This window comes from Centrocercus urophasianus, unplaced genomic scaffold (assembly GCF_019232065.1).
Source record: "Centrocercus urophasianus isolate 14NV4802_14NV808 unplaced genomic scaffold, USGS_Curo_1.0 seq_33, whole genome shotgun sequence".
Taxonomy (NCBI): domain Eukaryota; kingdom Metazoa; phylum Chordata; class Aves; order Galliformes; family Phasianidae; genus Centrocercus; species Centrocercus urophasianus.
In genome coordinates, this window is record NW_024884900.1 from 1,893,741 (window position 1) to 1,916,183 (window position 22,443).

Here is a 22,443-nt window from a genome sequence, read left to right on the forward strand (position 1 = left end):
TCACTGTGTTTTGAATTTCTTCTTGGACAAAAGCAAGCAGGATTATTTGAAAAATAACTGGTGTGTGAAGATAAGGCCTCAAGGTTACAGCACCCATTAGACACACTCGTTAGACACTCCCCACATACCGACTTGTTTAGAATGAATTTGGGAATTCAGAAGCTAACAAAAATAAATATCCATCTAATTTTCAGAACATACGCTATCATTCCAAAATGACAGACAGCAGTAATGTCTGATTCTTCTTTCAATTACAGAAAAATCACAATGGGTGCTATCATAAAGTAGCACTCGTACAACTGAATTTATAAAATTAAATAGACATGCTATGTCTCACCTAACCACATCACTTTCTGATGTTCTTTATTCTCACATGGCTTGTCCTCCCTTCACATACCCAGGTTTTGAAGGCAATTTCATTTTTTATGAGTACTAAAGAACTGAATGCCATACTTACAAAATGAGACAGTAGGCTGGATTCAATTTAAGCATAAGAAAGGGAAAGAAGGTTATGTTACTGATTTCTCATGCAGTGCCTGCAGTCAGAAAGCCCAATACTGGTCTGGGTCAAGTGCAGCAGGACTCAAGCAGCCATCCCCAAACCCTTTTTTTTTTTTTTTTTTTTTTTTTTTTGTCTCCCACATTTCATTAGAGATGCTTTTGAAATCATTTTGAAAAGCTTCTTAGGTTCCTATTTTTGTCTTATTTTGTCATCTCTCCAGGATATTGTCAGGTAGACTTAGAAGCCTGAAGTTATACTCCATAAAAACAAGTCTTTCCCAAGTTGAAAACGAACAGAAATATTTCACAGCATCCATCGGGTCGGAAAGCATCTCAGAAGGTCACTGAAAGCTGAGTCAGAGCAACTCAGACGAGAGCGCAGAGGGCTTTATCCAGACAGGTCCTGGAAACCTGTAAGGATGAGAGTTTAACCATCTCTCTGGGTATGTATATCTATTTTAAAAAAAAAAAAAAAAAAGCCAAGCCTGCAGTCACAGAAGTAACAACTACATAGTGACTAGAAAGAGCTGACCGCAAATAACTTGATTTCATTGATTAAACGTAAGACAAAGCAGAACAGAAAGAGGTAGGTGAGCAATGAGATACAGCCGTGCCTTCTCTAGGACAACATAAGAATGCTTTCAGCTCTTCACTTAAATCTACAACATCAATGTAAGAAAATGTATTATGTAAATAACTGCCAGATAGTATACCCGTAGCTTATGCCAAGTTGTTCAACACTCAAAATGAGGATTTGCTCAGCTTATCCCTCAGCTCCCAGCCACCATGGCTGAAATGATATTATCTATTTACGCTCACTTGGCAGCTTTCCTGACTGCTCTGATTTGAATCTCTAGTAACACGCTGACAGGATAACAATGCACCTAATGTTATGAGACTACTATTACTTAAAAGATACATTTAATCTGTTAAAGTGAGAAACCAGAGAACTCCCAACATTTACTGAATCATACTTATAGGTTCTGAGGGATTTCTGCGTTAAGGTGTTCAACCACTTGCTGTTCATCAAACACCCGCACCCTTAAACACTGCTTTCTCAGACTTACCCCATGTGTGCCCATCCCACACCATGCACTCACTGCCCAGCTCACGGCTGTGCCTGGCAGAGCCGGCCTCAGGAGCCAGCCGAGCATCACTGAAGGCCTACTCAAAAGGTGCAGCAGTTGAAGCGCTCCCTCAAAAACCACAGCATTCACAGAAGCTTAATCAGATGACAACAATTTTCTCTCATTGAGAACTTTTCAATTGGTATTTCATAAATTCTTCTCAAGACCAACAAAGGGCATCTCGGGAAAGGCAACACCATTAGCAGACTGAAGTTCACCACACAAACGTTCCAACAGTAAATAGGAAGAGACTGAAAACAACCACTTCTGTCATCTTGGAACATGAAGTAAAAAAGAAAGTAATCACTGCAACTTTGCTGCAGCACTGCAGCTTGAAAACTTCTAAAAGCAGCCTTTTTCCATCCGCTTGTTGAAGCTTAAGAAGTCATTTGTGCAGAATACTACATGTCCAGCTAAGGCTACCAAGGTATCCTCCCAAAACAAGCATCAGAACTAAGTGCCACAGTTGTGAAATAATTACTGCTCTGTGAATTCGAGCAGCTACTCGCAGCTCTGCAGATCTATAAACAGGAAGTGAGAAGCAATGCATTCATACCTGCTTTCATCACGTGACAGAGCCCCAAAGCCACCAGATACCTGCTGACATGAGCTCCCCAGTTAATCCAGACAGCCCCAGTAAGGATCCTAAAAAATGCACCGCAGATTGAAGTAGCTCATTTCAAAGTCTGGAGTAATAAAGGAGTCCTCTTGGGGCTCAAGGGCTGAGCCCATGGATTTTGTCATTGGGGTGAGATCAACTGACACATGCGAGTCAGCTTCCCGTCATCCTTTTGTCAGACTTACTACATCTGTACGCTCAAGGACATGAATGAGCAGAGAATCAAAGCCTGATTTGGGTAGGAAGGGACTCCAGAGACCTCTCAGCAGCCACTTTCTCTGAAGGCAATACTCATTAGCCACTCTGATGCTGCTGCAGCTCCTCTTCCACCCCAGCACATGTGGCAGAGCAATGTTAGCATGCTTTTAGCAGAATAAAAACCCAGCCTTCCTCCCCAGCATAAATTGCACAGATACGTGACCGTTCATTGACACTGCCTCAGTTTAAGTGGTTACCTGACTGAATATCTAGCATACATAAGCTGAAAACAGCCTGAGTTAGCATGACCCGCTATCTTGATAGGAGACCAAGTTTCTGCGATTGCTGCTTCATCTCATAATTTGCAAGTACCTTGATAGATTTATGCTCTGTGTGCCTGTCTTATACTCTAAATGTTATTTAAGCAGCATGCATTAAAGTCATTTGAACATACAGTCCTTAGGAATCAGGAATAAGCCAGCCATCAATTAATATCATGCAGACATCTCTTTCCTGGGAAATCCTCATTGAAGCGCTCTAAACACAACGCAGCACACAGCAGCCCCCAGCGAAGCAGGAGCCACAGCTGCCAGTGGAAGGGGGGAAGAGGAGAAGGCAGACTTCAGAGCACCATCTCTCAGTGTAAGATAAGGCCTGGTGCTGGGCAACCTCAGAGCGAGGTACCAAATCCAGGAGGGGTATGGACTGAACCAGGGAAGCCTGCCTGACTTGTAGCACTGCTCTAGGGAAAACAAAAAGCTGCCATCAGCACAGTCAGATCCCTTGGGGTAAGAAAAAAAGCAACAAACCCAAGAACCATGTTTGTATCACTACTCTTAACAAACGTAGTTTGATGAGAAAACCCATTTCATTATGTACAGTTTGCAACAACATACGTACTTCATTTAATCTACGATCACCTGTCCAAGAATTTCATTTCCTTACAAAGAAGTCAATCTCCAAGCCTACCGGGTCAGGAAGAGCCCTACTAAAAGATAAGTTCAAAACCTCTAACATCCCCACAGCAACGGGCAAAGCTGTGCCTCTGGCTACTGTAAATAAGATGACTATACCTCAGCAATATTCCTAACAAGAAAAGATACGTCTAAAATAGAACCCCTTACTTTCCACTCCAAAGCTACACAATCAACAATTTTAAAGGGCAGAAGAGAGAAAGAAGTCTGTAACACAGAGTGAGCTGAGCTGGGGCCATGAGACAGTTCCACCAGGGCCACCCGCCAGCCACACCACCCACAGGGCACTCAGCTGCCCGCACCCACGAGCAAGATATAACAAAATAAGAACCACAGTGCTATCTCTCATGTTCCAGAGCCAACCGGGCCATTAACACTGCCCTCACGTTTTCTTCTCTTTGAACACAAGTTACATTTTAGCTAAAGTTATTTATATTGTGAGCATTTAACTGCAGGAACTCTCCTCACCTTCACTCCTTTTGGTTCTTCCCCAAGAGAAATTACGATACATGAAATATAAATAGAATATAAAAACGTCTCAACATTTAATACCCTAGACACAACATTAGATAAGGTACATCAACTGATCACGAATGTACGTGGCTTTTATTTTCTTAGTAACAGTGTTTTGATAGCCTGTTTTATGCACATTCACTGGCTACCATTCAGCAAAGGATCCATCTGCACTGGAAAGCCTGAAACAACTTCTGCTTCCCTACAAAAATACAGCACTGAAAGATTCATATAGATAGAATAACACTGAAGAGAAAAATTACATTCGCTGTGCAAGTAGTAATTTGAAATAACTTCAGAATTAATCTTACTTTCATGTTAAGTGACTTTTCCCTACAAAATTTCCAGATTAGCCTCCAGACTTTGAAGCAATATACAACTTTAAATCTAACTTCATGATTTCAAACAGCTTTTCTAATTTATGAGCTTTCAGCCTTGACCAAATGAACATATTCTCCTCTACAGAGTTTATTTCAAACGTTTCCTGTTATACTCAACATCACACCTCTACTAAACTACGTTTATGACTCCAGTGCTTCTAAAAATACATACAATATACAGAGCTATATATACAGAGATGCTTTAGAAGAGCTTCAGATACAATCACTTGAACTGAAATTCTTTTAAGACTGCTCTGCCTGAAATCTGTAATGAAAAGGACTTCAAATCACACATTTGTTTCCTCTGCTTGACAGTATTTAGAATACGCTGCTCCATTTCCTACTTGACACGGCATCCCTCACCTCGACCATTAAAAAAGAGGAATACTAATAAACATCTAATAACCATTCCATTTGGCGTTACTTTGCTTCCCCTTCAATTAACACTCACCGCTCCCTGCCAGCTCTCCCTATCAGTCATGTGCTTCTCAGGTGTGAGCAGACACAAACAGGGCAGCCGCGCACCGCTCTGAGCCTACGGAATTTATCAGCGCTGCAAACACCGAGCAGGTGAGCCGCCAGACCCCGCAGGACATCACGCGCGTACACAGCCCAACGATTCCAAGACATTTCACATTCCTCTCCGCGCAAACCACCTCCCGTCGAAAATCCCGGTCCCTCTTTGTCCTCGGACAGCGGAATGGAGCGGGGCTGCTTGTCAGGGAGCGCTCAGCGTGACCGTGTTTACGCGCTGCTCCCCCTCCGGGAGCGCCGGATCCCGGCACGGCAGCACGCGGAGCGGCACGGCACTGCTCGGCACGGCACTGCTCGGCTCGGCCCCGCGGGGCGCAGCGCTGCTCCCGGCGGGCGGCTCCTGTCAGCGCGCCTCGCCCGGTGCCACCCTCAGGGAGGCCGCGGAGCGACGAGGCCAGGCCGGTGCCGGCGGAGCCTGGGTGTGGGCAGCGCCGCCAGGGCGGAGGGCGCGTGGACGGGCGCTCCTCAGGGCCCGGCGCTAAAGAGCGTGCGGGGGGAAAACGAGCACGGGGAGGGGAGCGCGCCCGAGGCGCACAACGACTCTCCCCCCCCCCCCCGCGCCGCGCTCAGCTCCGCTGCCGCCGGCAGCCCCCGGGAACTGACAGAACCGGGCCCCCCCCGCCGCAGGCCCGCCGCGCCCCCTTCCCGCCTCCCCCCCTCCGGCCCTCACCCCTTCGCAAGGCCTCATCATAGCTGAGGAAGCCGATGCGGGACTCCTTGGCGCCCATGGTGCCCCTCAGTCCATGGCCCGGCCGGCCGGCGGGGCGCCGCGGAGCCCGGGCTGCGCCGCTAGCGCCTCCGGAGCGCAGGGCGGGGGGGGGCGGGGCGGGCCGCGGAGGCCGGGGGGAGGAGGCGGCCGCGCGTCCTCCCTGCCGCCTCCTCCATGGCGTGTCACGTGACGCGGCCGCCCGCCTCGGAGCGTCACGTGACGAAGGAGAGCCGTTGCTGTCCCCTCCCTGAGCGCCTGCTAACGGACGTCGCGCGCCGAAGCTGAGGAGGCGGCGGAGGCTCCGCCCTCCGCGAAAGGGAAGCGCCCCGCGTCACGTGACGCGTCACCTCCCACCTCTCCCGCTTGCTGCGCCCCGACGGCAGTCGCGCGTGGCTCCCGCCTCCCTTCAGCTGTGGCGGGGGCTGGGCTGACGGGGGCGGCTCTCCGCTCTGCGGGGCGGCGGGCTGCGCGCGGGGCCTTCGACGCGCCTCACAGCCCTGCTCAGGGAATCCACCCGCGAGCAGAACTGCCACCGCGGGGTGGCAAACGTCCTTACATCTGAAACAGAAACACGAACTGACTGCCGAAAGGGTGGAGATCAGCTCCGTCCTTCGTGCTCTTTGCCTTCAGCGCTCAGCCCTGCTCTCAGTCCCAGTGCAGGATTTCCCAGCTGGCTCTGTTACAGTGTTCAACTTGGTACCGTGCCCCGCTCACTCCTTAGCAGAACTTTCCGACATAGAAGAAGAACAGGGGCCACCAGGGGCAGGTTGTACACAGGGCTGTTCCTGCACAGAAGCAAAGCTTTCCCCAATGCATGGTTTCTTCTCTGAAGGCTCTCACCCCACCAGAGCTAACCGAAGGTCACGCCAAAGTCATTTTCTGAGTCCACGTGTAGGTATTTTTACAGCAAACATTCCAAACAAATGCCATACCTGATAGGCAAAGCCAGGAACGCGGCTCACAGACGTGATGTCTGAAGGCCAGATTTCTCCCTGTGTAACACTACTGAAGTGCAAAGTCACTGCATTAAATTAAATGATTTTTAAACTTTGTAAATCCTCTTTATGTTGTTGTTTTTTTCCTGTCATCATTTGAATTGCGTATCTTGGACTTGTGACAAAGAATATAATTACTGCACTGAAGCATAACACGTGCCCGCAATGGACCTTTTGCTTCCCTGGAGCACAGAATGCCATGAGAAGGTGTAAACTGGAGTGCTTTTTTGAAAGCATCAGTGAAATTGCAGGAATGAATACTTCACACATCAGTTCCTCATTACATACCTGTCCTTTAAACCTGGGTCTTCAGCACCCTCATTTCTTACATATCTCTTCTCACTGCACCACACCATCCCTCACCCAAAGCATCTTTGATTTAGGTGCAATATAAACTCTTTAAAATATTCTGGAGGATGATACAACAATCATGGCAATGTGTCAACCAAAAGCAAAGCTGGCAATGGTAGAAACAGCTGGTGGAATATCTGCTTTATCTTGTGATTAAATAAAGAATTCCAGCTAGTGGCATTCATTCTGCTATGCTCCGTTTGTGATGGATCACTTCTCTGAGTATTTACTCATAGCTGGGAAGACATGGTTTAATTCCTGACTTTGCAATGTGATGCTGTGTGATCTTGTGCCTAGTAATAATCTCTTCGTATTTTGGTTTGTCCCCTGCATTACAGAGATAATGATACATTGAGAGTCTCCATTTTGCTTGGAGCAAAAAGCTGCACTGGGATACAGCCAGACCCAAACTGGCAGAGCAAAGAGAGCAGGAAGCAACTACTGGTGCCTTAAGACAGCTGCCTACAGGCTTCACACCAATTTCCTATAGTTTTCACACAGATTTCTCCATGACTGTCCTTGCCTAACCTCCTTTAATCTGCTTCTTTCAGTAAATTATGTTATTAAACAACAGCAGTGTTACAAAGTTTCTTGGTATTTATCAGCCGTGCTTTAAAGGAATGTCTACTTGTAGAACACACAAACCCTGCTAACAGGCTGCATAGGGTTTTTAATGACAACTGGTTTACTTGATATAGCTTAAAAAGTTGACCATCTAAAATGATAATTGCAAATCAGACCCTGCTACCATCCTAGCTTAAGGCATAGACAGAAACAGCTGTCAGTATTTGATTCCAACGAAGAAGCAGAAACACTCACTGAGGAGGTCCTTCCCTCCAAAGGAATTAGGATAGATTGAAAAGATCATACTGATGGTGAACAAACTATTTGATAAAAAGTTCTCTCCCAAATGGTTAAAAAAAAGTACATTTTATGTTAAAACTTGCTGGTTTTCACTGCTAAGTTGTTTAGACTAATACTGCATTTTTATATGGCATATAAAAAAAATAGGAAGTGACATCTCGTGTCCCACAGATATAAATGATGTCTAACAAGCAGTAGGATTTTCCTTGAAGAGTGCTTTAAAATAATTCATTGTATCCATTGTATGCACCATGGCTTGCACCAAATTTAATAACAAAGATATTCTAGATTGGAAAATCAGACTGGAGGCTTATGATGGCAGTGTCTTTGTTCAGATTAAATTAAGCATGTTCTCAAAGGCATTGAAGCAGGAACCTAGAGATAAGGCTTTGTATGCTAACTGTGGATTAGATCTGGCAGTAAGTTTTTAACAAAGCCTTATTGGGGAGCACAAGGTTACGGATATTGCTACTATTTAAATGGTATGCCAAAGGTAAATCAAGTTAAGATAGAGTGAATCTAAACTTCTATTAGATGAATTGACCTCCTCTCCTCTGTTTGAAGAGTGCTATGTAAGTAAAGCTAACTGTGACAGGTCATGTGTCAGTTGGTTGCTGTGATTTATGCAGCCATTCACGAATCACAGATTCAGATGCACCAAGCAAATATCTTTAAGCACCTTTGCATCACTGTCAACTGTCTGTGGCAAAGCAGACGTCTATTCCTGTGCAGGGGAGGTGTGTGGCAACATGGCATTTATGGCAGGGCAGCTGCTGGTCTCCTGCAGGGTGCCAGGCAGTCCCCAGGCTGCCAGGAAGGAGAGAAGAGTCATGAGGTTGAGATGCAGACTAAAGCTGAAGTGGACATCTGCATTTGAGTAGCATTGATAAGATCTGAACTCAGAAGAGATGAGCCAAATATAATTGTGGAACTTCTGTGGTGAATAAAAACAATTCTGAGAACAACGGTGGTGTAGGCCCTAGGATTTCCTGATTCAAAGTTGGCTTAAAAAAAAAAAAAAGGAACTGAAAACACAAGTTTGATCCCTGCTCTGTTATTTGCCTCTACATCTCTGCCTCTTTCCCCAGTATCTGTCTCCCTCCAGAGACATTTGACACTTAAGGACTGGTTGATCTTTGTATACTGCTTCAAAATAAATAAATAAGGGTGTTCTAGGTAAATGCTGCACTTTGCTCTTGAGGATAATTGCAATCTTTAAGATGCTCCAAATAAATGAATAAAATACATTAAACTAATCTTCAGTTTTTGTGCTCAATACCAGCTAGATGGGAGCAGAGTTTTTCAGCACAGAGGTGGAAAAAACAAGACAACAGTGCAAATCACCAGTGAAGGTTTGAGACACTGCGTTTGAGGCACTGTATAGACATGAGACAACTTTGATCCCTTGTGCTTCACACAGTCCTGAGTGCAGTGCAGCACAGCACATCTCAAATATTTGGAAAGAGCAGGAGGTAGGAAAGATATCAAGGTACAGCGAGAATTTTCATTCACCTAAGAGCTGAAGGGTTTCGTATCTTTTTAGTTATAATTAAGGGATGAATGAGACAAATTTCTCAAATCATTTTCTGCCAATCTAATTCTGATGTTATCAGAGGGAGATAGGAAAATGTGAGAGACTTCTTTAAAGAACAACCAAGCTACACATGCAAAATGCAGCTTCTGTCCCATTTTTCAGGAAATAAGCGGTTCGAGACAGCAGTCAGAGGGGGACATTCATGACAGATCTGTATGAACTAGGATCAGAAACAAAGGGACAGACTCTTACCAGGGTCCTCCTGTCTCACAATCCAGGCAGGTTCCAGCACCAATGCCACCATGAACTCTGAGCAAGACATCGCTGGGGAAAATGCTGTAGCTTTTATGGTATAAACTGAATTATAATTAAACAAACAAACAAACAACACTACTACATACACAAGAAAATAGATGTAGTACTTGCAGAATTCTGTTATAATAACCTCACTGCAGCTAGCAGCAGCAGCAAAGAAAATGGGGCCTTAATGTATTATCTTCTATCTCAGGAAGCACCACTGTGTTTTTAGTAAGTTTTGCATATATATATGTATGTATTTATTAACTGCAAATACTCAGATGGGGTTTATGCAAACCCAGTAACCCCCCATTTTGCTTCTAGGGTGTGTAAATGAATGCAGTGCTTCCAGCAGCAGCAGACACCTTGTGCCTTCTTTCCCACTGAGTCAGTGCCACCAAACCATACATATTACCATACAAACATGGTGGGGAGGCAGGAGGAGCAGCATGGGCTGCAGTTCCCCTCCCTCTCCAGGAACAGAGGAGTGAGGCAGGAGCCCTGCTTGGGCTGCAGATGACCTCTGCTTGGTTTTGCCACCTCCTAGGAAGGAGGAGGAGGGTAAGTTATTAGTTTTGCTGCTTCCCTTTGATGCTTTTGCTTAGAGAGATCACAACGGATTTGTAGTGACTCAACATTGCTGTTCATATCACTAGCGCTACATAATTTCAGCCTGTGCTATAACAGTGTTATCTGTATAACCAAAGATGAGGCACGTGTACGGAAGAAAACACCAGAAGGTGCCCTGTGCTCAAAGTTCACGTGTGTGCAGGGTGACACCATTGCACTTGAGACCCACAGAGAACAAGAGAATTCCTCCTTTTTCCCAGCAGACATCGTTGGCATCCCTTTCAACCCAGAGGACACAAGGTGCCATAACTAACCAAAGTCAGAGGAGAAGCATGATGCATTGTGAACTTCTGTGAACATCATGTTCTTCCTGATTTTCTATCAACCTATTCGAGTACGCTGGTGCTGGGAGAAGAGTGATAGAGTTATCAGCTTGCTGGGCTGAACGCTAAGGGAACAGATGAGCTTTGGCAAGGCTGTTGCTAGCACTAAGAAAAACTGATAAAGGAAGAAGAGCAGACCAAAATCCAGAAACACATCATTCAGAAACTGAGATATGTTGTGATTTATCAGCATAGCAAAAATTGATGGGAACACAGATCTCCCATCTCAAAGTGTTGTTGCTGTGTAGATTAAGAGTAGTATCTGTCATCAAGAAACAACAAGAAAAGAAATGTGGTTGATAAAATAGTTTTGTACTTTCTTGTAGGCAGATAACCCATGTGCTGTTGGAAATGGGAATGAAGGATTTCTCTGCAGCCCTATCTTCATTAGCAAAAAAAAAAAAAAAGAGTGACAAGAGGAAGTGCAAGTAATTAATAACAGAAGAGCAAATCAAAGCAATGGCTTTGCAAGAAGTGACTAATGCTTATCCAAATTACACTGAGTTATGTTGTGGGAAGAGAATGCTCTCATTGCCCCTAGAGTGTGACAGCAAAGCAGCTCAGCAGGCAGTGGCTCACCACCATGGCACAACAGGGCAGCTTGCCTTTCAAAGGGCGAGCTGCTTTCTTCTCAGCTCAACAGCTGCTGCACACAGGATCTCCAACAAGCATCATCCTAGCAGCTTGATTGTTGTATACAGAGAAAGCAGTACATAACTCTTGTAACATAAATCTTGTAACAACTTTATGAACATTTTGCCAACAGCTGACATAACAGAAAACGTATTCCAGAACAGCAGGGTAAAGCAAAAGCCATGGAGCCAGGACCATCACATCATCTGGCACATCCTCGTGCTTTCCTCAATTCCATTTCTGGTTTTGGGAGGCAAGGCCAAAACATCTTATTTGCTACTTAAGGTTTCAGGCACTAAACAAGAGGAAATCCCAAACAGAGAAACCTGTCAGCCTTCAGCACCGTGCCAGCAGGCTGGTGGCTCTGTTCAGCACTTGCACAGCACAGACAGTAGAGCTCAGGACATGTGAGGCTGGTGTGCACGCTGCCACTGTCAGTGATCCAAAAGTGACATCACCCGAGGGACACTAAAGAGATTGAAAAAACATCAAAATAAGAGACCTCTATTTTACGGTGTCAAATGGCTAAAGATAGTAATTAAGATTATTTACAAAGTGCCATTATCTGAGCTAATATCATGCTTGTAATCTGCCCAGAGTCAATGAAGAGCTGCTGGTTGAGCCAACAGTGCAACAAAAAAGGTCCAGGGGCTGCCGTCTGCTCAGACCTCATCACTCCTCATTTCCCCCTAAGTGCAGCAGCAAACAGCAAGGTGGAGATGGTCAGACTGCTTAGCTACCATCTCGGCTGAGCACCCAGCTTTCTGATGTGCTGCAGTGACTGAAAAACAACGCGTGCTAAATTGCTGCTGGACAAAACTCCTTCAGCGTCACGCTTTGCCACCTCTGTGGGCAGTTGTACCCACAAAGCGAGGTAAAGCACTGGGGATTAATCAAATATTTTGCCTACTGAGTTAAGCATTTGCATGTGTTTTTATTATATAAAACACAGCATCAAAAATATCCCTAAAAGCTTTTGGCACTGCCTCTCCCTTTGATTAGAAGCCCAGCTGCTCGTGGAAGAGCTTCTGGCCCAGCAGCTCTTCAGTGACCGTACCTAAATTCAGCCTGGAGTATTGTGCAGATTCTTGAGCAGGTCTCAGCAGTCGATGGCCAATTCAGAGGAGTTGGAGGATGCCAAATCATTGCAGCTCAGGAAGGAAAATTGGTGCATTCAAGGAAGAGAGCAATTTGAAGTGGTTAGAGAGCTTGGACACCACAGCAGTGGGCAAGAGCTTCTCCTCTTTTCTCTTTTCACTTCCCAGCTGTTTCTTCCTCAGCTGTTTCTTCCTCTGTCAGGTGTTTCATTTTACCCTTCCATTTTTGCCCACATGGCCAACTAACACCCTTTTGGTTGATTCTGCTGGTTGCAGTGCTGAGGTACCAGCTGTGCATCCCTGCAAGCTGCCATATTTATGACCTTGAATTTTTCCATGTGGCCAATCAGAAAAAAGCTTTTGCACAGTGTTTCCTATCTCCCAGAGAGCATCTCTCAATTTTTAGCAATAGATATCAATCATTTTATAGCATCCAAAGCACGGTGAGAACATTCTCCTGCTAGCACCAGCAACAGTCACTCCTCTGCCAATCCATACCCCATTATTTTCTATCAGTTCCTCCATTTCACTGAAGCCAGTCTAGGCAGCTGTTTCTGTTTGCTTCTCTGCCGGAATATTAAAACAGAATAAATGTAGCTGTTAACTTCGTGTCACAGCCTGGAAACTGAAGGTCTTCACAATCTTTTAAGAGCAAAATTTTTCTTGAATATTTGACAAACGCCTCTCACCCCCCTGTTCTCAAGCTAAAATCAAGCAAAACCAGACAAAAAGCTACATAATTTTTTTAATCTGCATAGCCTGCACAGCACTTCAGTTTCAAGTAGGTAAAATACTGCTAATTACTGCACATTCCAACAGTCCCTGTGATTGTACAGGGAGCTGTGTCAAACTAAACCAAATTATAGGTCAGAGCATGCAGGCCTTTTTATCACTATCTCTAATTCCCTTTGTGGTTTACAACATCCTGAAATGTCAGTCGTCATCCCCACCACTCCCAAAGCAACAACAAAAATGAAGATGAACCACGTGTCTTACAAGATCCTTCACCTCAGATGAGCTCTGCTCTGCTGCTCCGGAGTTATTTCATCACTCCAAGTCCAGCAGCAGCACACTCATGGCATGCCCTTCTCACATCTTGTTTAAGCAGATGATACAAAATACAGATTTTGAAGGAAGAGATGCCAGAATTTAAGCATAATCAGATGACTATCAGAATTATTACTTCCCCAGAAAAATAGTGGAGGTAAAAGAAAAGAGTCTTGAGCAGCTTATAATGTCATCTTCCTCCTTTCTCTGGATCAGCCTTTCTAGATGCTTGCCTGGAACCCAGGAGGTCTGGCCCCCCCGTTCCCTGCGCTCACTCAGTGCCCCCTGCCCTGCAGACTCAAACCCCACAGACAGAGGTTTGTGCCCTGTGCAGCACAGCACCTACATCCACAGCCCAGAGCCCTGACTGCCAGCCATACAAGTAATACGTCATCCAAACCCAGTTTATCTGCAAATTAATGTTATATCTTATGCCTGCTATAAAGTGAAAACAGCATTAAATGCAGCACTTTACATTCCAGCACGCTGTGGAAGATTGTAAAAGCACTTAATATATTATTTAAGCTGGTTAAGCTAGATAGCACAACTGCAGTAATTAGCAACAATTCTCCAAATCCCCATATGCCAGACAAAGGATCACATTTAGTGTTTTTGGGCTGGCAGGAGGGAATCACAACACTGCAGACATTGGCACACATTGTTTTTCCTCCTCTGCCCATCCCTGCAGAGCCTGCACTTCACTGCAGCTGCCCCCCTGCAATATCGATAGGGTCTGAAACCCATCAGACAAACAGGGCCTCTCTTTGTTATTTAAATGCGATTTAACGTTAAAAGACAGAAAAATTAACTGCTTCTCTTGATAGCTGCATTCTGTAGACCGGAGGGGAATTTCCTTTCTTTTCAAAATAAAGCCAAACATAAAAAAATAAGAAAATGCCCCCAAACCCAAACGTGACTTCCTCTGAAAAATCCACAAGCTGAAGCGCTAAGCAGAATTGTAAAAGCAGCCCCAGCAGCAGCCCCAGCTTTGTGCATGGTGGGAGAGCGGGGCAGCGCAGCACGGGGCCGGGCTAGGCAAAGGGCATGGGTCAGAGCAAGGACAGCATGCAGGCACTGCCAGCAGCCTGAGCCCTGCCAGCCCAGCTCCCATCACTGCCCAGAGCATCGTCACGCTGTGCCTGCAGGCAGGCAGCCCGCTGGCACCATCTCTGCTGGAAACTTGCCTGGTGCAGCTCCTGTGCGAGCACTGAGGTGGGTAGCAGAGCTTCTGAGGGAGAGAGGAGGAGAAAAGGAGATGCAGATTTAGGAGCCTGTGCCATAAATAGAGTCACTGAAACTGAGGGTGCCATGGCTCAGAGAGGGGCAGACCTGGCACAGCCCCGCTCCCAGCCCCAGTTGGTGCTATTTTCCATCCCCACGCTTTCCCCCCTGGATCATTCGGAGAAAAGACTCAAGACTGAAAACTGACACAGGACAGGAGAACCCCTTCAGAAAGTTTTACTTCTCTATCGCAAAGATAGGAAAAGCCCTTTTCACTCCTTTATATTTATTATTTTCTGCTTCTTTGCTACAGTAGTGGGTAAGTTGGTGGGGAGGGGAAAATGAATGAGGCAGGTAGCACTTCAAGCAGCTCTTATGGCATCATCCAATGGGTTAACAAAAGAAATTGGATTGCTTTTAATGTTTAGATACCCACTTTGCTAAGCAGAAGCAAAGGAAAGGCTTTATTAACGTGTCATTAGCAAGGCTTGTTTCAATTTGCATAAGAAACTCTGAAAACTTTTGACACACAGAAAGAAGGAAGGCCTGAAACTGTCCTGTTTCTCACAATGCATGGAGGAAGCTGATAATGCTCTTTCATTTCCTGAAGACTTCAAAAGGCTTTTTTGTATGACATCAGCAAACACCAACAAACTCATTAACATCTAGACTAGAAGTGTAAAGGCAGAAACTCACCTGCAAAACAGCCGAAACACGAGATAACATACATACACACCAAGCTACATTTATTGACAGTGAGGAATAGGTCACCAGCAGCTTTGGGCCACCCAGGGTGGGAACACTTGGAGCACATCTGGTCAGATTTCAGAAAGGACAGAGAGGGCGAAAGGGATGCAGATGTGGTTACAGCTCCATGTTCCACCTCGACACACCACTGGTGGCAAAAAGCGTTTGGGATTTTCACCACATTTGTTCAGACAAGTAATTAAATGAACAACTTCCAACCTCAACAAAAAGGGATTTCTACGCCGTAATAGGATTCTTCTAACAACATCACATACAACAACGAGGCCCAAATTCTTTTTGGTCTCTTTGTGTGACAAGAGGGCTACCAGATGGAGCTGCGCTGATGGGCACTCAGCTGCAGGACAGGTCTCTGGTTGGCTGTGAAAGTTTGCATGGTCCTTAAGCATCAGGAGAGGAATTTCCAGGGCAATTAGCAAAGTCTCCACCCTGCAGGCTGGGCATCCATGCTGAGCATCATTAATCACTCCATCAAACGAGGCGTTCACCTCCGCATTGTACAAACAGGTTACCAAGAAACATTCCCCTTGACAATTCCTTTATTATCACATTGCAATGCGTCTGGCAATGTTGTCTGGCTTTTAGGTTTAAGTACATCACCTTGTACACATTTTACATTATATTTAAACCAACTACTTGTACATTTATCTGCGTTTATCAGCTCTCCTTCCCTGTGACCTCCTGCTAAATCAATATTGCATCAGATACCTGCCTATATTATTTGCAACCTGACTCATCAAATCACCTGTGGTTTTCATGCTAAATCTGCACAAACCAACAAACAGCAGCCACGTAAAGGGTGTCTTCACAAGTTCTTCCCTTTGGCTATATGCCCAGCCTTGCACTGAAAGAGCTGCTGTGCCAGCAAAGCTTTGCTGTTTGCACTTGCACAGCTCCAGGAAAGCACTCACTAAGGTGCAGAAATCGCTGTTTGCAGGGGAGATGTCAGAGAACTGGGGGTGCTCCTGGGCTGTACTGTCACAGCTGTGTTAGAGCAGCACTCAGGCTCCTTTCCCTTAGAAGAAATACGAGACATGGAATCTATTTGTACTCCTGACTTCTCCCCACCCAATTAGAACATTGTTTGGAAGGACTCCTGACCTCAAGTAAGCGATACAACCCGACAGATTTACAGAGATGTAGTCTGGGTTATGCCATCTTTGGCACACCTTACACCATGATCAAAATGAACTGCAGCTTTGCTCCGTGCAATCATAGAAATTCAAGGGCAGGGAAGGGTTATGGCTTCCAGTCAGAGTGCAGCTTGGAGCATTATCAGACAGCTCAACAGTGGGAAAAGGCATTTTGCAGCCTCAGCTTTTCAGACTCTGGCTCTGCTACTGTACTAAGTAATGCCAGAGAAGGCTGTAAGGTCACTGCTTCACTCTGACCCTGGCTGACAGCTCCCAAACACAGCAAGCTCCTCAGATGAAGGCTGCCCAGGGAGATCCATCCAAAGCTGCAGCTCGTGCCCCTCTGCTTTGGCTGCACTCAGATGCAGTGCGCACTCAGAGGCAGAATGTACACTGCTGTGCCCAAGGGGACCTTCAGGCCTGCAAGGTGCAGAGTATGAAGGAGAAAGCAAGAGAGCCTCTCCACTCAGCTGTCACGTGGAGGCTGTAATCTCACAAGTACACAGATATGGCCACGAAATACAGGTTATGCCTGTGATAACAACTGGTGTGTGTCCCAGGGCTCCTGCATGGTCTTTAATCTGGCTGCTACCACATGTGAGAGCCTGTGCTGAAGCAGCTTTATTGTTCCCAGTGCTCCTGTTTGCCAGGAACACACCGCCCCATGGTGCCCCGAGGTATGAGCTGAGGACATGAGCTGCCAGCTTCTTGGCTTGAGCCTCTGGAGGTGGCCACATCAGGATGGGTTTCACGGCTGCAGGCGGAGGGCAAGGAAGAGGGTGTGCAGCTGGCAGCAGGCGTTGAGAAACCGAGCACACTTTCAACACAGCCTTTAACTTTTCAACATCCCCTTCAACAAAGCCACCTCCAGCACCAGCCTTACCAAATCCAGGCTGAAGTTAGCACAGCTTCACTTATCCTCACTGCCACCACTCCTCCACTCTGCTACACAGTGACCTTGCTTTGTGTTAACTAATGCGTAACATACCTTGAAATCTCAGCTTAGACTAAACAAATTGCAACGTACCTTGGAGAGCCAAAGCAAAGCCAACTGCAAAGCATTTGGAGATAATTGCCCCTGTGTTTGCTCCTACATCAGGGAACTGACAGCAAAACTTCAGGCACTGGGGTCACAGGGATGCTGCAGCAGCCACACGTGCTCTGCTGAGAGCAGAGCCGTCCCTCCGTGTGGCCATGGAACCTCAGAGAGGGCCTTTGTGCAGCCCTGTGCTGACTCCTGGTACCAGAAGCAACCTGGCACAGGAGCACAGCTGAATCACAGCTGCAGCAATTACACTAATTGTCTGAGGGACAAAACAATTGCACTTGTCTGACTGGTCAGGGCATGACTGTGGCCCAACACATTTTTCTTTGTGAAAGCATTTTGCCTGGAAGTAAATCTCCAAAAAATAATCCCTTTAACTACAAGCCTTTCTTCCTCCTGGCAAATGCAATTTATTCTTTATTAGAACCGAGAGCTTTAAAAGAGATGCTACCCAGCAGAGCTACACCTTGCTGTGGGTGGCACATACAAAGGAGATACCCTCAGAATTCCATTACACCTCACTGGGAATTGAGAACACAGCTCCAACAAGCTCTGTCAACACCACCTTGTGTTGCACTCTGTGGCTGCGCCTGCTCCCCACCCAGCAGGGCCGTCTCAATGGCAGCTCAGCCCTGGCCTCACGGCCCAGTGGCTGCAATAGGAAAGGAGGAAAAAGGCCCTTTCTGACCACACCATAGGTGACAATCACAATCACCAGCGCCTTCCATCATCATATCCCAGCCATCCCCAGGGCTGGTGGAACTTGGAACCCGTATCCAGGCACCCTGGTGACCCACAAACACTTTCTGTGGTTGCTTCCCTTCCTCACCTGGACACAGGTGGCAGCATGAAGGCTGTGTGTGCCACAGAACAGGTGGGCACAGAGGAGCAGGCAGTCAGTGACAGCATGGCCAGAGAGGTGAGCATGAGCAGGAAGGGACACACAGCCAGAGCAGGGCTCAGCCTTGGTGACACTTCCAAAACTCAGTTTGGAACCAACTTTGCAAAGGCATCTTCCTACAGAGCAGAGTACATCAGAGAGGGAGGACTTGTCTCATTACATATCACATAGGGTATTCTAAAATACACCATTATCTTGGGATTAGGTTGGTCACAAAACCAAAAAAATGAGGTGACCAATTCTTACAGGCTTTTAATTGCAATTAAATATCTATCTTCATTAAGCACCTCTGAAAACCCAGCCTGAAATGCTTTTGGCAGGAAGAGCGATGCTCCTGAGCCTGAGGGTAGGGTTTGTCCTCAGCTGTGCTTTTGGGAAAGGGCACAGAGCTGGCACCAGTGGGTAACTGACCTCTGTCTCTGGCACCCACAGGGCCTAGGGAAGGATGCGGCCAGCACTGAGGCAGCAGTCCCTGCAGCGGGCAGCACGGGTCGTGCACAGCCTCGGGCCCCACTCATCTGCTCCACGGTTGGCCTCAACCAGGATACCTTCAAAATTGTGAGATACTGAACGGGATTTGGCAGAGGGGGAAAGAGTTAATTTGTGGCATTTCAAGAAGGAGGGAGGAAAAATAAAACCCGGGGGTTTGACAGAGGAATCAGACAGCAGGACAGCAAACTGAACCTTCATGCATGGAGGAAAGCCACAGTGGTTAACCTCCTCGTTGTTTTCTCAGCATCACACTTCAGTTAAGCAAACAACAGGCCATCCACATCGAAAGTCACACCGCTCAGTTTTTGGAAACACATTTTGCCACTTCAGCATTTCACATGGAGCTTTGATGGCAACCCCAAAATTTCATCCCACACCACTGCCCACAGTGGATGAGCCCACCCTTACCCACACATGGCCCTGTGTGTGTAACATGCAGAAAGCCATGCGGACACAGAGGGAGGGCATGCAGACACAGTACTTGCTCTTGCATCACAAGCTGAGGTTTGCACCATCCCAGGCACGGCCACAGGAAACAGCAGTGTGTGAAAAGCAGTTCCCTTTTCCCATCCATGCAGAACAACAGCTGTTTCGTACCCTGAAGTTAATACGTTTCACCCTATGATGTCAAAAGGGAAGTCCCAGCCATGAAAATCCCTCAGTCTCCTTCTGTGTCACCCCAACATGCTTTGCCCGTGGCACCTCGAAGTTCAGGAGGTGTGGGATAGGCCCCTTCAGGGTGATGGAGACACTCGGCAGGGACCCACTTCAGCCCTCCATCCCCACACAGAACGCACTCACCCAGAAAGCACTCTGATGCTTTCCCAGCCAACTACTTCAGTAGCTTACTAACAGAACACAGCTATTCCAACACTTCCTTTGCAGTGCAAGGAGTACTTGAGGCCCTTCAAGAGGTCACTCAGGAAGCTGCACTTGCCCCAGCACCTTTCCAGGAAAAAAAAAGTGAAGTACACGAAAGAAAGCGTGACCATAATTGGGGACCGCATCGACTTGTTCCTCCAGCAGCACTGCAGAGCCTCAGAGGTCCGGCACTGGAAGAAGTAAGGCTTTGACCTCTTACAGCTCTGGGAAGGGTCATTTTTCATAAGTTTATTAGCTTCAGGGAAAAGGAGAAAAGTGCCATGCAAAGGATTCACCAGTTGTCTCCCTCCATAAGCCAGAACCAGCAGGAGGAAGAGCATGCAATCTGTGCTCAAGTATGCAACTCACATCTCTTTTCCCTAGGATGCTGTGGAGGTTCACCTCCCTCTTCTCAGATAAGGATGAAAAGCAGCTGCAGAAGCTGTATAAGTACATCAAGAGAAACAAGATGCAAAAGTTCCAGGTAAGCAAGCAGGATAACAGCCTTCCTCAGCAGCTGAGCTGCTGTCCCCACCACCATGGTTTGCAATTGCAGGAGCAGATCCCATGCTCCTAGTCATGCTTTACAGACCAACTCTGATCCTTAGTTGTACGTGGTTAAGTGAGAGCTGAGCTCTGAAAGAAGCGACTTGCTCAGGTAAAGCAAGCGTTTGTCAACTCTACTTCTGTGCTTGAGCAGCAAGCTACAGGAGCCCTCCAACAATGGAGCTGTATTGAGTGGATTACTGAGGACCCCATCCCCAAGGGTTAAGCCATGAAAGCACACTCACAGCCATCCACAAACACAGCTCCTGAGCAAAGGCTGAGTGCACCAGGAAGTTCAAAGGTCCCTAAGAAATACTTTTAGAAGTTTATTTTAAAATATTAAAAACTGTCCCAGTGTTAAAAAAAAAAAAAGCCAAAAACAAACAGCAATACTGAAGGCATCTGGGAAAGTGTTCTGAGCAATTTAGGAAACTGCAGTAGGTGTGATCCTGTGCTTCACATTAAAGAGCTGCGGCCATCTGAGTGCTGGCAGCAATGCAGCTGTCAGCAAGTGGGAGGTCTGAATATTAGAGCAGAGGGAAATCAGGCTGTTTGCTTGTTTGGAGGGCTCCAGAAAGACACCCCAACAATAAGGAAATGTAAAGAAAAAAAAAAGCAGGAGCACTGAGCAACAAATGCCTCCAAACTCTTCTACCCCATTGCTCCCCCTGAACGAAAAATCAAAACACAGAATAGCACACCTTCAGCTTGGGGAGGAAAAAGTGGGAAAGTGAAGGGGTAGGTGCAGCCTGTGATACAGGCAGGGCTGTGCAGTGCAGGGCATGGAGCTGCCTCCAGAGCACAGCGATATGCAGGGGCTGATGGACTGCAAGAGGGTGGGAGAAGCCTTCCAACCAGGGAGCAGCTGCCCCCCATTGCAGCTCAGCAGCAGCACTGGGGCAGACGTGGATTGGGAACACCTTGTTGTTTAGATGAGTGAGCATAAATAACATCATCATCAATACATAATTAGGAAGTGACTGAGGTTAGCTCTCCTTAAAGGAAAGTCCTCTGTCAGCCCTACCCGCTATCATCCTACAGCCAGAGCTCTGCCTTCTCTTTTCCTCACTGCAGGTTTCAGGCCTTCTTCAAAAGCCACATTTCAGTTTGCACACTGATCCCAATTCTGTTTTTGGGCTTACTGAATGCACCCAAGCAGCCCTGCATCCCCACGTAATCTGCTGCCTCTTTTATGCCACCCAAAGCTCATTAGCACAGAAATTAGCCCCCTGTTCCATTCTTGTTTCTTTACTCTCTCAGACCACCTGAAGCCCCTGAAGTTTGTTAGATTCAACATGATTCGGGCAACACAAAACCTCTCTTTCTCCTCTGGGATTGCCCAGAGCAATGGAGATGCTGCTGCTGAACACGGGCACCCACTGCCACCCACTGCCAAGCCCGTGCCCGAGGCACCACGGGGCGACAGTGACATCCAGTGGCACGCACACATCCCCAGCACAGTCAGTAGAAGGGGCACGGCACAACACCTCTTGCTATGAAACCTGGCTGCCCAGCAGCACCAAATGCTGTCACCCAAGGAGGCTGGAAAAGGTCAGTCCTGGAGCCACTGTGCGGAGGGATTCCTGCTGAAGAACACAGACATTGGGTGCCCAAACTCAAGTGGAGGTTGGTATCTGGGCACAAGGATCAGCACAGGGCTTAGGGATGGATCGCTCACTGCTCCCCCCACAGCCACCCAATGGGCCCACAGAGCTGCATTGCTCAGCAATGAGTCAGCGTGCGGTGCTCAGTCAGATCAATATCCTGAAGCCCTGTTTGTTGTGTTTTTGTTTGTTTTTAAAGCTGTTATGCTGTCCTTCAGAAGGTGAAGATTCAGAAAGAAAGCTGAAGGAAAGCACTGGGAGCAGTTGGGCAGCAGCTGGGGACGCAGTGGAGGTAGCAGCCACACCAACACCCCTCCTCTGCCACCACCCAGCTGTGAGTGCGACTGCTACACAGTCAGGTAAAGATGTGACCAGGGGTGGAGGCAGAGAATGGGGCAGATTGAACTGCTGCCTCAGAAGGCACAAAAAGCAGGGAGAACAGCACACAGCAGTAGCAGGGAAGCAGGAGGCATCCCTTGGGCAGCCCACGTCAGCTGCAGCCCATTGGTGTGTATTTACGTAGCAGTGCTGGTGCTCACAGCATAGCTG

At 46.9% G+C, this 22,443-nt stretch overlaps 2 protein-coding genes across 4 annotated transcripts in view; one reads left to right on the forward strand and one right to left on the reverse strand.

The window, feature by feature from the left end:
- Positions 1–5,621, reverse strand: part of USP32 (ubiquitin specific peptidase 32) — a 58,738-nt gene extending 53,117 nt beyond the window's left edge. For all 3 annotated transcript variants that reach the window (XM_042829966.1, XM_042829965.1, XM_042829964.1), the window contains exon 1: positions 5,517–5,621. In XM_042829966.1, the coding sequence (XP_042685900.1) occupies positions 5,517–5,574 (58 nt within the window). In that variant the 5' untranslated portion in view covers positions 5,575–5,621. The remainder of the gene's footprint in view (positions 1–5,516) is intronic.
- A 12,716-nt stretch (positions 5,622–18,337) lies between these two features.
- CUNH17orf64 (chromosome unknown C17orf64 homolog) lies at positions 18,338–21,559 on the forward strand. The gene is made up of 5 exons (XM_042830388.1): positions 18,338–18,409; positions 18,824–18,949; positions 19,769–19,944; positions 20,129–20,228; positions 21,551–21,559. The coding sequence occupies exons 1-5, from the start codon at positions 18,338–18,340 to the stop codon at positions 21,557–21,559; spliced, it is 483 nt and encodes a 160-aa protein (XP_042686322.1).
- The last annotated feature ends 884 nt before the right edge of the window (positions 21,560–22,443 follow it).

What these genes read in the sequence shown, in the direction of transcription:
- CUNH17orf64 (XM_042830388.1), top strand. Translation starts at nt 18,338, where the DNA reads ATGAAGGCTGTGTGTGCCACAGAACAGGTGGGCACAGAGGAGCAGGCA. An exon ending in GTGACAGCATGGCCAGAGAG is followed by an intron (nt 18,410 to 18,823) that starts GTGAGCATGAGC and finishes TGGCACCCACAG; the next exon opens with GGCCTAGGGAAGGATGCGGC. An exon ending in ACCAGGATACCTTCAAAATT is followed by an intron (nt 18,950 to 19,768) that starts GTGAGATACTGA and finishes CTTCCTTTGCAG; the next exon opens with TGCAAGGAGTACTTGAGGCC.